Source organism: Peromyscus eremicus, chromosome 13 (assembly GCF_949786415.1).
Source record: "Peromyscus eremicus chromosome 13, PerEre_H2_v1, whole genome shotgun sequence".
In the NCBI taxonomy this organism is placed as follows: Eukaryota; Metazoa; Chordata; class Mammalia; order Rodentia; family Cricetidae; genus Peromyscus; species Peromyscus eremicus.
The window spans coordinates 20438997-20454676 of NC_081429.1; the positions used below are offsets into that span (position 1 = coordinate 20438997).

At 39.2% G+C, this 15680-nt stretch overlaps 1 protein-coding gene across 3 annotated transcripts in view; it reads right to left on the reverse strand.

Moving 5' to 3' along the window:
- Tmem232 (transmembrane protein 232) overlaps nt 1-15680 on the reverse strand; it is a 232505-nt gene that overhangs the window by 124017 nt on the left and 92808 nt on the right. For all 3 annotated transcript variants that reach the window (XM_059278233.1, XM_059278235.1, XM_059278236.1), the window contains one exon: nt 252-499. In XM_059278233.1, the coding sequence (XP_059134216.1) occupies nt 252-499 (248 nt within the window). The remainder of the gene's footprint in view (nt 1-251; nt 500-15680) is intronic.

Below are 15680 nucleotides of genomic sequence, written 5' to 3' on the forward strand. Positions count from 1 at the left end.
TTGTATTCTTCCTACACGAGAATTACATTAACACGGATCTACATTATGTGCCGATATCTGTTCTAAACGTGAAGAGATCATTCCTGAGAAGGCTGAAACTTTCTTAAGAGCCTCCTCAGGATAAAACACTTAGGAGGTGGCTGTGCCAAGAACTGAAAAGGAGAGACTGAGTTAAGTAATATGCCACCTGATTATAATTTCTATACCTGTGAACTGTCATGAGTTGGAGTAATAAAACACTGTTCACTTACTTTACAACAAAACGTAGAACTCTCTTTTTTGCAGGCTGTTGTGTTTTGACTCTGCGCTTTCTTTGCAGATGGACGTCCACTGGCTCCTTTGAAGGGTGGTCACAGGCATCAAGAGAGGGGAAGAAGAGCTTGGAGAGGGTATTGGCAACTCTCCACCCAATGTACTTAGAGAAAACTTCTTCTCCTAGGTTCGGTGCAGCTTTTGTGCTGTACCTCGTAAAAGGGTCAATGGGGTCATTTAATTCAGCCTGTTGAAAGGAAAAAGGAGGAGTCTGAATATGATTGAATGAAAGAAAAATTTAAGTCATTTAATAAAAGATAAAGAGTACGTTCATTTCCTTTGACTAACAGTGCCTTCTCTCCATTAAATAAGAGTAACCATAGGGCCAGTGAAAGGGCTCAATGGGTAAAGGTTCTTGACTCCAACCCTGGGTAAAGGTTCTTGACTCCAACCCTGATGACCTGAGTTTGATCCACAGGACCCATATAGTGGAAGGAGAGAACAGACTTCTACAAGCTGTCCTCTGACCTTCACAAACACACCTTTGCACACACACAGTGTGTGCAACACACACACAAAATAAATAAAGTAATTAAAATTTTGTAAAATAACCTTTGCAATAAAAAGGTTTCCACCAATTTTTAAAAAAGGAACAAAGCAATATAAAGTAAAAAGAACATTTGTATATTACTTGACAGGTAATTTTTTAATGTAATGATAAAATTAACATTTTAAATATGATGCAGTTGACATACAAGAGTTCCATAAACACAAGCACTTGAAGTTTTTAATGAAATTTTCTTTACTCTGCTTGTACCTTAAAACCCCAGTAAAGTGAATAAAACATTTCTATAGAATGGATTTTTAAATCTAAAGAAATGTAGAAACAACAGCTTTGCATTTAGCTACAGTTGAAAATGTTTTAGGATTTTTATTCATCATTTTTTATTTTACTTCACAGATGCACAAAACATGAAAATTATTGTGCTGGCTACATTTATGTCAACTTGACACAAACTGTCGTCATCTGAGAGCAGGGGACCTCAACTAACAAATTCCTTTATAACATATGGCTGTAGGCAAGCCTGTAGAGCATTTTCTTAAGGCCATCCCTAGCCTTGTGGTCCTGGGTTCTATAAGAAAGCAGGCTGAGCAAGTCATGAGGAGCAAGTCAGTAAGCAGCACCCCTCCATGTCCTCTGCATCAGCTTCTGCCTCCAGGTTCCTGCCCTGTTTGAGTTCCTGTCCTGACTTCCTTCAGAGATGAACAGTGATATAGATGTGTAATCAGAATAAACCCTTTCCTCCCCAACTTGCTTTTTGGTCCCAGTGTTTCATTGAAGCAATAGAAACCCCAACTAAGACAACTATGCATATTAATCAGGTATCATGTTATATTTCAAAGAATGTAGATTCTAATCAGTGTTGTATGCCAAAACCATGACACAGTGGGAAAATTCTGAAACATTTCAGGAATTCTATTCAAAACGAAATACTATTTGAAATCACCAATATATATTCAATACTAAGACTAACTCTAAATACTTTTGAAATATTCAGAGGCTTATTTTCTTTGGCTTGACTCAGTAATAGCAAATAGAGATTTAGTAAAATCTCACATGTTTTATATTTTACAGGTGTTCATATTATAAGTTGGGTGCTGTTTATTTTTATGTAGTTTAAATTTTTATTTAATAGTGCTGGTCTTCGCAGAGCTCTTTACCATTTTAGATGCCTGGAGTGCCTGTTATAACGTTTATAGGGGTGGTTGAGCTGAGTAGACACTTTCGTCAAGAGATTACCTCCCTAGCAAGCATGAGGACTGATTTTTAACCCCCAGGACCCACACAAAAAATAATCTTCCCTTTGTAATTAACTGCAGTGAATACAGGGACTCCTGGATATTCAAGCGTTGAGAATACATGACAGTTGAGAGCTCTGCCCTGAAAAGGCCATTTGGATCATCTTCTTGACGGGTCAGGGAACATTGTGAAAGAGAGGGCAGAAAGATTTAAGAGTTAAAAGCTAAGGGAAGGATCCACAAACTACTATGTACTCAGCATGACACAGCCATCACAATAATGATCCTACAGTTTTGGTTGCCTGCATAGACCTGCACAAGACTGGGTGTGTCATTAGTCCGTGATGGATGGGGAGTTGTCGGACATAGGAGGGAAATAAAAGAGCGTATGATTGAGAATAGCCTGAATGTGTTATGTACATATGTGAAACTGGCAAAGAAAAAAATCTATGAAAATATTTTTAAAGTTTAAATTTAAAAACTCCCACAAGTCTACTGTACAAATGAACTATTATGAACATATTGAATTGTTGATCTAAGATTTTATTTCATGTATATGTGAGCATAAATAAATATGCTTTGTGTGTTTAAAAAAAGAACAGGAAATTTTGGTTGTAAAGGAAGAGTAACCTCAAAAGATCTATTTACGGCATGGTAAATACGGTTGATAATTGTGTCATATTTTGTTAAAAAATGCTGAGAGATTTTAAGTGGTCTGCAACCAAAAATGTTAACCACGTGAGGCATGTTAGTTGGCTTGATTTAGTTATTCCACAGTATATATAAATTTCAATGAACTGTATTTTACTTAAAAGTATATTCAATTTTACCAACTAAAAAATGAAATTAAGCCAGGCGGTGGTGGCGTGTGTCTAATCCCAGCACTCAGGAGGCAGAGCCAGGCAGATCTCTGTGAGTTCAAGGCCAGCATGGTCTACAAAGTGAGATCCAGGACAGGTACCAAAAACTACACAGAGAAACTCTGTCTTGAAAAGAACAACAAAAAAAATGAAATGAAATGTTAATAAGTGACATCATCAAAGCAGGGAATCTTATTGTGCTGTTTCAGATAAAAAGAACTTTATCAGTAGTTCTCATTAAAATATATCCACTCTTAAAGCATTTAAGTCCAATTATGTCTAGATACTGTAATCAGTATACAGTTATGTTCAGACTATTTACAGCTGAGCTGAATCTGCTGCCTACTAACGCGAAATCCTGGACAGAACATGCAGTCTGAGACAGGAAGTCAAACTGCATCTGACACACAGTAGCTGCTGTAATGTGAAACACAAGATTCCACAGGGCCTTTGCATCTAGCTTGAATTCCAGAGTGCTAGCACCTAAGCTTTAAACTACATTTTGTTTAGTCGGTGATTCTTATCTGAGTTCTTTCTGAAGGATTCCAGAGCCTTTGCAAAACTTAGCCATGAGAGGACCTGGGAAACCAGGAGGTCTCTTTACTGAGAACTGCTTAGGCAAATGGTTCCTTCAAACAACTCCAGATAAGAGGTTTTGGCATATGGAAATTGGTTTGCTAAAGGTGGTTTTTTGGGGGGTTTGTTTTGTTTTGTTTTTTGTTTTTGTTTTTGTTATTTGTGTGTGTGTGTGTGTGTGTGTGTGTGTGTGTGTGTGTATGTGTGTGTGAAACAATAAAAAGAGTGTTTTCCAAAGCCACGAGCATTCTGTCCATCCAAGGCTGGACCTCCCTGCTACAGAGAGCCTAAAATTCATCTTTGAGAGACCCTTTTTTCTTCAACAGACTCGTACAAAACAGAACACCAACAGTGATGTTCAGGTCATTATTTAACACTTCAGAGTCTAAGGCTTCCTCTGTAAGATGTCAATCACACCTGGACTGTGTCTTCAACTTACCACCTGTCTTAATTCTCATGAGAAAAGACACTTTAAAGTATATAGTAACATACACTGTAGCACACATGTAAGACTTTACTATGAGCATACAAACTACTAAGATAGAATAAATGAATAAAGGAATAAACTAGTATCCAGACCAGCAAAAAGAATGTCTTCTCATAACATCATGTATGGAAAAACACATTGTTATGGAAGGCTGCATTACTCTAAACCTACATTTTTTATGCTCTTTTCATCATGTCTCATTTGACTGTTCCTCACTTTCTTCTATTCAAGGTAGGAGCGCATATAGGTTAAGATGTCAGCAGCCTTATCAAGGTGAAGGCATTCCTTCATCTTTCCTCTGGTACCCTTGTCAGAAGCTCAGGAAAATCCCACCCTTCATTGATGACCAAGGACTCCTCATATCTCAATCAAACAAATATTTTTCCTTATTTATAAAACCCCTCCACCCAAATAGACTTCCTACCTTCTTCTCTAGGGTCTAGCCTGGTGACTGTCTTTGACCTCCTCGTCCATGCCTTCTCTCCAACCTGCCACATCTAACTCAGGTACCACATAAAGTGCCTCTGTACAGTCTCACCACCATGTATAGTGCACTGCAGCCACCATCTATGCTTCTGCCAGGACTCATCCTTTGGACCCTACCTGCCACTACCCAGAGGTTTCTTCTGCTGTTTCCAACCTTTCTACCCAGTCAGATGTGGCACCTCTTCTCCAGTGACTAGTCCACTGAGTCTCCATGACCATGCAAAAAAATTAAGGCTGAGACCAAGCAGGCAAAAAGCAAAACCTTCTTTGCTCCATCTCCTTTATATAAACTAACACTGGAAGGCGTGGCCCAGATTTAAGGTGGGTCCTCTCACCTCAAGTGATCCAATAAAGAAATATCCCTCCTAGGTGTGCCCATTGTTTGGGTTTTAGCTAATTCCAAATGTGGTCAAGTTGACAACCAAGAACAGTCATCAAAATGCCTATCTGCAGATGACATGGTTTATACATTAGAGATCCCAAAAATTCTATATCAGAAAACTTGTAGAAATGATGAATAAATACAAAATTAACTTGTGTAAATCAAGAGCTTTTCTATATACCAACAAATACACAGAGGAGAAGATCATGGACACACTCCCAGTCACAATGGCCTCAAAGAAAATAAAATATATAAAAATAAATCTAACCAAGGAAATGAAGAACCTCTATAATGAAAACTTTCAACCTCTGAAAAAAGAGACAGAAAAAGACACTAGACATTGGAATGAGAGCCCATGTTCATGGATTGATGGAATTAATATTGTTTAAAATCACCATTTTACCAAAGTTATTTACAGATTCAATGCAATCCCGATTGAAATCCTCATCTCATGCATCACATACACAGAAAAAACATCCTAAAATTCATGTGGAATCACAAAAGACCCCAAAGAACCAGAGCAAACCAGAGCAATGATGAAGGGATTACCATCCAAGATCTTAGGATATACCTTAGAGACATAGTAATGGAAACAAAGTGTTCCACACTGATCAAAGACCTAAGACTGAAACTGCTAGAAGAAAACATAGGCAAGACCCTCCAAGATACAGTTGTAGGAAAGGAATTAGACTCCATTTGTCCCTGAATTAAGGCCAACATTTGACAAGCAGGACTTCATAAAAACTAAAAAGCTTTTGCACAACTAAAGAAACAATAAAATCAGTGAGAGAAAGCCCACAGAATGGGCGAGAATCTTTGCCAGCTCTACACCTGACAGAGGAATGATCTCCAGCCACTAAGGAAATCAGTGTGGAGAATTAACAGAATGCTTAAAATAAATCTCCCCTATGAACCTACTATACCACTCTTTGCCATATGCCCAAAGGACTCAACATCATATTCCACAGGTCCTTGTTCATTCATGTTCATGGCTGCTCTATTCACAATAGCCAAGAAATGGAAACAATATAAATGTCCTACAACCAATGAATGGATAATGAAAATGTGGTACATACACACTGTGGATACTATGCAGCTATAAGAAAAGATGAGGCACTCTCTACCTGAGAACCTGCTGGCCACATCAGCCTGAGATTCTCCTTCCTGTCATCCATTGCCATTCCCCACTATCATCCCCAGCCCTGGAGCAGACCATCTGCAGGGGCCTGTCCACCCTCTCTGACTCCACTCCCTGGGAAATCCACAGATCCTTCTGAGACCCAACTTTCCTCCTTCCTGTGGACCCTCTCAGCACACCTCCCATTTCTAGCTCATCCCCCATTCCACTGTGTCAGTTCCTAACACCTAGAAATAGGTCCTACCAGGGACCCCCCAGTGGCCACACCTGCAGGGACTCAGAGGCACTTCCTGCCAGGCAGTCACACCCACCACACTCTCCTAAGATCCAGAGAGGGCAACACAAACCAAAGCACAGAACACCTACCCAACAAAGACAAGACCAGATATCAACACCTACAATTACATCATCCTGAACTCAGATGCCTAGATGCCAAGTTAAAAATACAATCAGTAACACCCAGAACAATATGACTCCACCAGAACCCAGCAACCCTACTATAGTAGGCCCTGAAACTACAACATAGATAAAGCACAAGACAAGGTTAGAAAAAGATATTGTACTCACTCATAGCAGGATACTAGATGTGGAACAAGGATGACTGGACTGCTACTCACATCACCAGGGAGGCTACCTGGAGAACAGGACCCCAGAAAGACACGGGGATCGCCCAATGACAGAGAAATGGAATGAGATCTACATGAACAGCCTGGACATGAGTAGGGGTAGTGAAGGGCAAGGGTCGAGGGAAAGAGAGCTTGGGTGAGCGGGAAATCCCAGCTGGATCAACAACAGAGAGGGAGAACAAGGAATAGAAGACCATGGTAAATGAAGACTCATGAGAATAGGAAGAAGCAAAGTGCTAGAGAGGCCCACAGAAATCCACAAAGATACCCCCACAACAGACTGCTGGCAATGGTCGAAAGACAGCCCAAACTGACCTACTCTGGTGATGGGATGGCCAAACACCCTAATTGTCTTGCTAGAAACTTCATCCAACTACTGAGGGATCTGGATGCAGAGATCCATGACTAGGCCCCGGGTAGATCTCTGAGAGTCCAATTAGCGAGAATGAGGAGGGTTTATATGAGTGAGAATTGTTGAGACCAAGGTTGGATAAAGCACAGGGACAAATAGCCAAACGAACGGAAACACATGAAATATGAACCAATGGCTGAGGGGTCACCAACTGGATCAGGCCCTCTGAGTGGGTGAGACAGTTGATTGGCCTGATCTGTTTGGGAGGCATCCAGGCAGTGGGACTGGATCCTGTGCTCATTGCATGAGTCGGCTGTTTGAAACCTGGGGCCTATGCAGGGTCGCTTGGCTCGGCCTGGGAGGAAGGGACTGGACCTACCTGGACTGGGTCTACCAGGTTGATCTCAGTCTGCAGGGAAGGCTTTGCCCTGGAGGAGATGGGAATGGGGGGTGGGCTGGGGGGAAGGTGAGGGGGGCGGGAGGGGGGAGAACAAGGGAATCTGTGGCTGATATGTAGAACTGAATTGTATTGCAAAATAAAAATTTTAAAAAAAAAAGAAAAAAGAAAAAGATATTCCAAGCAAATGGACCCAAGAAGCAAGCCAGCATAGCCATTTTAAGGTCTGACAAAAGACTTCAAACCAAAATTAATCTGAAGAGATAGCAAAGGTCACTACATACTCATCAAAGGAAAAATCCACCGAGAGGATATTGCAATTCTAAACAGTTATGCACTAAACACAAGTGCAGCCAAGTTCATAAAAGAAATACTACTGCTATTTAAATCACATATTGACTCTCACATTGTGACAGTGGGTAACTTCAATATACTTGTCTCACCAATAAACAGGTTGTCTGGACAAAAACTTAACAGAGAAATGCTGGAGTTAAATAATGTCATAAATCAAAAGGATTTAGCAGATATTTACAGAACATTTCACTCAAGCACAAATGAATGTACCATCTTCTCAGTATCTTATGGAACTTTCTCTAAAATTGACCACATACTCAGACACAAAGCAAGTCTCAACAGATAGAAGAAAATTGAAATAACACAGTGCATCCTCTCTGACCACCATGGATTTAAAGCTGGATCTCAATAACAACAGAGACAATGGAAAACTTGGTACTAGAATCCTAGCCAACTACTCAATGGTAGTGAAGTCATGGATCTTTCAGGAGAACCTGCAACACCTCTTTAGTGGTCTCTATGTATTCTCTAAACATTTGTCCTTATAAATGCAAATAAGCATAGTCTTCGCCCCCCATCAAGGAAATTTCTTTTTACAACACATGGTACCCCTCTATCAGAAACCACAACCAATCCAAACACAGGGTTGTGGAGCCCAGTCCCAGTAGACACAACTACAAAACACTCACACACCTAAGGCTCAGGGAACATTGCAGAAGATGGGTCAGAATGATTATAAGAGCCAGAGGACCAGGAAGTTTGCTGTGACATTTGTGTCTCCCAGTAATATCAGAAGCTTTATCCATAAACATAAGCTGAACAAGGGTAACAGCAATAGACATGTCAAAGTGGATGAGGAAAAGCCCATGAGGCCTCCACCCTACACAAAGAACTACAGGCAGCCAAGGAACGCTGAGATTGGTAGAAATAGTATCCCCCAGGGAAAGCACACCAATTGGCTATTCAATATCCAATGGTCAGCCCTGAAACCATACGTATGAATGACATTATTCAGACTCAGCAGGCTGTATTGAGGAATGTAAATGCATGCAATAAAAATATTAAATAAGGAGGCAATGAATTTAAAGGAGAGTGAAGAGGAGCATATGGGAGGAAAGGGCATGGAGAAAAGTTGTAATTAAATTAAGATCTCAAAACCAAACAAGAACTGAAATTAAAATTTTTAAAGTTGTATTTCAGAATCATTCTCTCTGGAAATTGCTAGGAAAGAACATAGGCTCTACAGTTTGAAATAACTGAAATCAGGTTTTTCTTTTCCATATCACCTGAACTCATGGCATGTAACTCTCCAGGCCTGTTTAGTGTTGAGTTTTGTTCTGCCTTCCAATTTGCAAGGGTTAAGTGTGAGCATGTAGATTATTGTTCCGGTAGACAGCATAAAACTTAACAGACCTCATCTCCTTTCATGGATGCGTAGAATCTGCTCCTACACCAAACCAGAAACACTTGGCCCAGCCTATGGCTTCTCAAGGCCAATTTGGTCCCTAAGTGACTTTTGTATTAGCAAGTTTATCAAATGAGATCACACTTATAGTTCTATAGTCATAGTCTATATTCAGCTTCCTTCTAATATGCTGTAATTCAGACATTTAAATGCTACATATGCACAAATATAAGTCTTTAGTTCTTGTCCATATACTTAACAAAATATTAATAATCACCCCTTAAATTAGATTCCTACTTATTCCTACTATTAGCTTGCTTGTGAGGCATCTCACAATCCCCAACTTTGACCATTCTGTAAGTATTTACATTTTCTCTGACTGTCCCTGTTTTTCAGTGATGTCTATGTAGGTTTTAATAAGTCAGGGTTGTATTTATTATTGGACTATTAACAGTTGACATTTAGTTTTGTTTGGGAAAATGACCATTTTTAGTGTCTATGTAACTTAGAATTAAAATTGTAAGAGTGAAATTCCTGATGATGAGTTCTTCTACATATATATTCTAACCACAGGCAAGAACAGATGTTTGCCCTTCGGTTTTGTAGTGGGAAAAAAGATGGGGAAGCCAGCATTAATGCAGGTTGGTAGGGAGATGATAAATCAGCAAAGCAGAAATTCTCCCAGGGAAATAGGATGTACTAGCAATCCAAAAGGAAAAGAAAAGGAAAAAGCTCCCCAGAGTCCCAAATTTTCAGTGTAGAAACAACAAAATCTGAGCTAACTCAGATTGCTAGTGATGGGAGGTGTCTCTGCATTTTCTAAAGTAATATTAGAACTGAAGTTATTTTCTTGTTTTGATTAACATTTTTGCAAGTTTAAGTGCCTAATTGTTACTTTCTATAAGAATTCTAATTGCACAAAGGAGGGCAGCATGTGTAATTCTTTGTCATTAAAATTCTGGCCATGAGGGCATCATTTCTCATTACCTTGGACAGTTTTATAAATGCAGGATCTCAGTCTCTACCCCTGTAAGGACATTCAAGTTTAAGACAAAATGACAATCAGGATTAAAGTAAGGACTGAATGAGAATATTATGTTTCCCACTCACAAGTTATGTGGTTTTCTCTAAGTCATTCAATCTCTGTACATTTTTCTCTACTGCTGAGTTGAAGACACAACAACCTGTCCAAGGGTTCTTCTAAATGTTGAGCATAAAAGTTGACCATGTTTCCCAGCTCTTTCTGACCCCGAATCTCTTCAATGCCAACTCCTCCTTTACATTTACTTCCAGAAAGGACATGATGTAGTGCAAGCAATGGGCCTTTGAGTAACGTTTGCTGACAGGGCGTGAACCACCCACCACTTAGTTCCCCCCTGAGCCACATTGACAACAATGGCAGGAGCGCTGTGGTCTTAAGTGAGTGAGGCGGACAAGACACTTAGTGCTTTGCCTCGCCTGTGTACTGCAAGGCTCTCTGAGCAGCACGGTTGTCTTAAAGATGGTTCTGTGCCTTCAGCATTTTGTTGCTGTGAAAAAAGGAAAGTCAGACATGAAGGAGGAGAAAGGTAGGCATGCAGAGACTAATGGAGACCTACCACCATCTTGACTGGTCAATGGACCACATCAAAAATGTGGAAACATTACTAAGTATCAAAACCATTTTATTTTAACAATCTTGCCATGAAATTATAACCACCAAGGGTTTTACCTGATGAGTCAAAGACACTCTGAATAAAGTCACACATTCATTTGAGCTGTGCATATTTCTCTTTGATATTCCAGGTCATGTACCAGATGGCAGAAAGCCTTTATACATGATGGCTTCTTCTGCATGTGTCAACATATGGTACTAAAGCACCAGCACAGAGAAGCCTTGCTCAATACAAGTCTTTCTGGAAACATTTCAAACAAAACACACTAATTAACATTTGTTGATTATGCCACTCTGCATATGTGACAGGTTTTTTTTCTTTATATTGGGTTTATATTCACTTTGTTGCACAAAGGACTTGTGTTTAGGGATCTACTCAGAATTGATTTTCATTTCAAATATTCTTGTTAGATTTTTCACCTCTCCCCAAACCTCCCAAAGCATCATATATTATGAACAGATATAACAAGATTATATAGATATATATTGATAGCAGAATGTTATTACGGATTAGAAAGAATACAACGTATGGCAGTACATAATGTAGTCAGCAGTGGATTTATCAGTGTTGAAGATGAAGTTTTAAATTTAAAAAATATTCATTAAATTTAAAAGTCTATTATGCAAAATGCATATTTGATTTTAATGCATGAGAAGATTTCTGTTTAACTCTGTAAACATTCCAGTACATATCTTCCCCATATGATACACGGTAGATTATAATACAAGCCCCACGTCACTCTCTGTAAGTTACGGTATTGTCTGACATGAAGAGTCAAAGCTTGTGCTACAGACATAGTTGTTGGCCATACCAAAAATAAGAGTGTAATAATACATTTTTAACTTGGGCCAGATTCCTTAAGGCGCAAGCCTTCGCTGTACAGGTGTTGTTTTTAATGTTCCCTACTCATGTGGAGTATGAAAGGAGCAGCTAAAAATAGACATGCTCTAGTCACTTGCGAAGGACGTCCTCTCAACAGTTTATATCACAGAATCTTCAAAAGAGGCATCAGAGAAGACGTGTAAGAGGGTCCTGTGGGACTTGTGAATAAGCAAGTTACTAAAAAAGCATGAGGACGCATAGGGATAAAGAACTAAACCTGGTGGAGTTTTTATTGCAAATGAATGCTATCAACACAGTGCCCAGAGGAAGAAATAAAAGCGAGAGGTTCGTTCTGTGGTGCTCATGTTTTACAGTAAAGGTCACTTGTTTAGAAAATAGTCCCATTCCTTCTGATTTAAAAACACAATGTTAATGGAGCCAAGGCATTCATCCCTGTGACCTGGGGGTCAAATGTGCTCATTTTCAAGACCATGATTTTGGTCTGCCTTCCTTATCTGATGCGACGCTTGGTGAGCCATCTTGCTATGATGGTATTAACTATCTTAAGAAGGAGAGGTATAAAAATATAAATGGATGTGTGTGTGTGCACTTAACTGAGAAAGAGGCACAGAAGGATAAAAATGTTGGCTTTGGAATTCAAGAAATCCAAATTCCATGTAGCAAAACCAGGAGCACAGGGAGGCTAAGGCTGAGGCTGACCATGGGGTTGAGAGGGCTTCGACAAGCTACTGCAGTTGGTTGAAAAATAAAGAAAGGAAATTTTTAAGGATTTAGTTTAGAGATTATTTCTCCTAAAGCCTATACCTCCTATACCATCAAATAATGAACTTAGAAAAACCTTTTATGACCAAAGACATAAGAATGAGGCAAGAGAAAACACTGAAATAATAATAAAGCAATTGAATGGACACCAATTTGCATCTTATCTGTGCCACCGTAAAAAAAAATAATAGTAATTCTTAGCTTATAAAACTATCTGTGGTGGTTAGCTTTAACGTCAGTTTTACATAGCCTACAATCATCTGCAAAGACATGGTGACCAATTGCCTAGATTTCATTGGCCTGTGGGAATTGTCTTGATTGTGTTAATCGATGCTAAAGATCATACCATTCTCTGGATTTGGATTCTGAACTATATACAAAAGGAGAAGAATCTGAATACTAGTATGCATGCATTAATTCATTCCTCTCTGCTTTCTGGTGTCACGTGACCAGTTCTCTCAAGCCCCTGTCACTTGGTCTTTCCTGCGGGGATGGACTGTAACTAGGAATCATGAGATGAAATTAACCCTTCCTCCCTTGTTTTCATCAATGTATTTTTATCACAAAAACAGTCAAGGAAACTAAGACACCAGTGAAAAATTAAATTGAAAAAGTAAACCAGAAATAAATGGAAGCTCACAAAATTCACTATCCCCTGAATCATACTACATCCAGATGTGCATCACCCAAACACATCCTGATATACACACATGCAACTCAAATCTTAACCTATAACAAAGATGGAGCAGCCAGAGCTTTCGTATAGTTTGGGGGGCTTTTTGGATTATCAACTAAAGCCTTTCTTATGACTCAAACATTTCATTTCTCAATACCCAGTTCTAGTCAATCAGTGTAAAATTTCAGTTTCTGCATAACAAAAACTGTTTAAATATCCACATTTCTATAAAGGAAAGTCAGATTTATGAAATTCCTGGGGAAATAGATGAGTCTAGAAAGTATAATGTTAAATGAAGTGACCCAAATTCAGAAAGACAAAAGCCACAGCTTCCCTCTCATATGCAGACCCTAGCTTGTACTGTATAGGTGTATGTATACAGATGGGTGTAAATGTGTGTATGCAGACACAAAACTAGAAAGGAGACCAAAAGGAGATAAAACTAGAAGTGCCAAGGAAGAGGCAAGGACAATAAAACAGATGTACAACAAAAGCAGAACAGAGGGACGAAAGAGGGAGTGACAGGCGAGGGTCAAAGAGGAAGGGGTGGAGACACGGGGCGGAAGCATCGACTGAAACAAACTTTGAAGTAATGCCTTCTCTTTTTTAAATAAAAGTTAAATAATTACCAGCAATTTTATATGAGACAATGAGAAAATTTGCACCAAAACGTACAAGACTGCTTAGGGTAGAACTGTCTGATGGAAAATGTCATGCACCTCTCCATCAACAGGAAATATGATAGATAAATTATATATTAGTATGATAAAATGCTGTGGTGGTATTGTGTTCCTCAAAATATTGTGCACCCTAATAAACTTATCTGGGGTCAGAGAACAGAACAGCCACTAGATATAGAGGCCTGAAAATGGTGGCACATACGCCTTTAATCCTAGCATTCCAGAGGCAGAGATCCATCCAGATCTCTGTGAGTTCAAAGCCACACTGGAGACAGTCAGGCATGGTGACTCACGTCTTTAATCCCAGGAAGTGAGCCTTTAATCCCAGGAAGTGATGGCACCAAGCAGAAAGGTATATAAGGCATGAGGACCAGGAACTAGCCTGGTTAAGCTTTTAAGTTTTTGAGCAGCACAGTTTAGCTGAGAGGCATTCAGTCTGAGGAAACAGGATCAGCTGAGGAATTGGCAAGGTGAGGTGGCTATGGCTTGTTCTGCTTCTCTGATCTTCCAGCATTGACCCAGTACCTGGCTTTGAGTTTGTTTTTATTAATAAGACCCTTTAAGATTCATGCTACAAATTGCTGAGCCCCAATTAAAACTGTTACACAGAATATTGATGAATCTTGTAAATAGGTTAGCTGGCACAGACAAACCCTAATTATGTAATGTATGAATCACACAAACAAAACCTAGAGATCAGGATAAATGCCTTATCATAGGGAGAACACAATGCTTAGAAAGGATAAATGATGAAGTCTTAGTCTTTTAAATATTTTCATTAACTATTCACTTCTTAGGTGTTCAGCTTTGATATCTCAGAGCTAAACATTTTTAATCTATGTGTCTTTACTTTGTTTCTATTTCAATAAAAATGAAGATGAGACACAAGGCTTAGGGCGTCAGAAAGCACAATGAATGAAAAATTAAACCATACACTCCAACACTGTTTAATCCCAGGAAGTAAGAAAGTGCTAACAAGAAGAGGAGCAGGAGGAGTGAAAACAAAATCGAAAACCACAGTGACTGGAGGTGTGTGGAAACCACAGAGGAATACATTGAAATAGGTCCCAAGAGCCACAGCAGGCACTATGTGAATAAGAACAAATAGTGTTGGATAACCATTCAGAAAGAAGTTATAGCTCGAGTTTATAAAGATGGCTGAACAATATGTAGATAGTTTGAGACAAAATACTTTCAGATTACCACTTCACCACAGAAGGAGATCCAAATGGTGCAGAGGTGAAAAAAATAACATTATTTGCATTAAAAACAAAACATTTATACCACAGATTATCCCTACATACCAGTTATCCCACTATCTATTCAGAGAACCAGCTACACCACCACCCACCCAGAGGACCATCTATCCCTCCATCCACACACAGGACTAGATTTTCCGTGGTCTTAGCGTTACTATTGCTATGATGAAACAACATAAGAACCTTTGGAAGAAAGGGTTTACTTTGCTTACACTTCCATGTCACTATTCATCATTAAAGGAAATCGGGCAAGAACTCAAACAGGACAAGAACCTGGAAGCAGGAACTGATACTGAAGCCATGGAGGAGTGCTATTAACAGGCTTGCTTTTCATGACTTGCTCAGCCTACTTTCTTACAGCATCCAAGACCACCAGCCCAAATGTGACATAAGCCACAGAGAGCTAGGCCCTCTCTCATCAATGACCAATCAAGAAAATGCACCACAGCTTTATCTCATGACAATCTAATGGGGCCTTTTTTACAGTTGAGATTCCCTTTTCCAAAATGACTCTAGCTTGTATAGAGTTGACATAAAACTCTAGCCAGAATAATTGACCCCTTGTCAACTTGACAAACTAATACAACACTATTTAACAATAACTTTTCCTATTTTGTTTATCTCCAAGATCTCACACTAATAAATATCACAATATAAACTATAATACAAAGTTAAAAGTCCTACAATCTTCGCTAATTCCAACGCTTTGAAATTCAATCCTTTTTAAAGAATCCAGAGTCTCATTAAAAT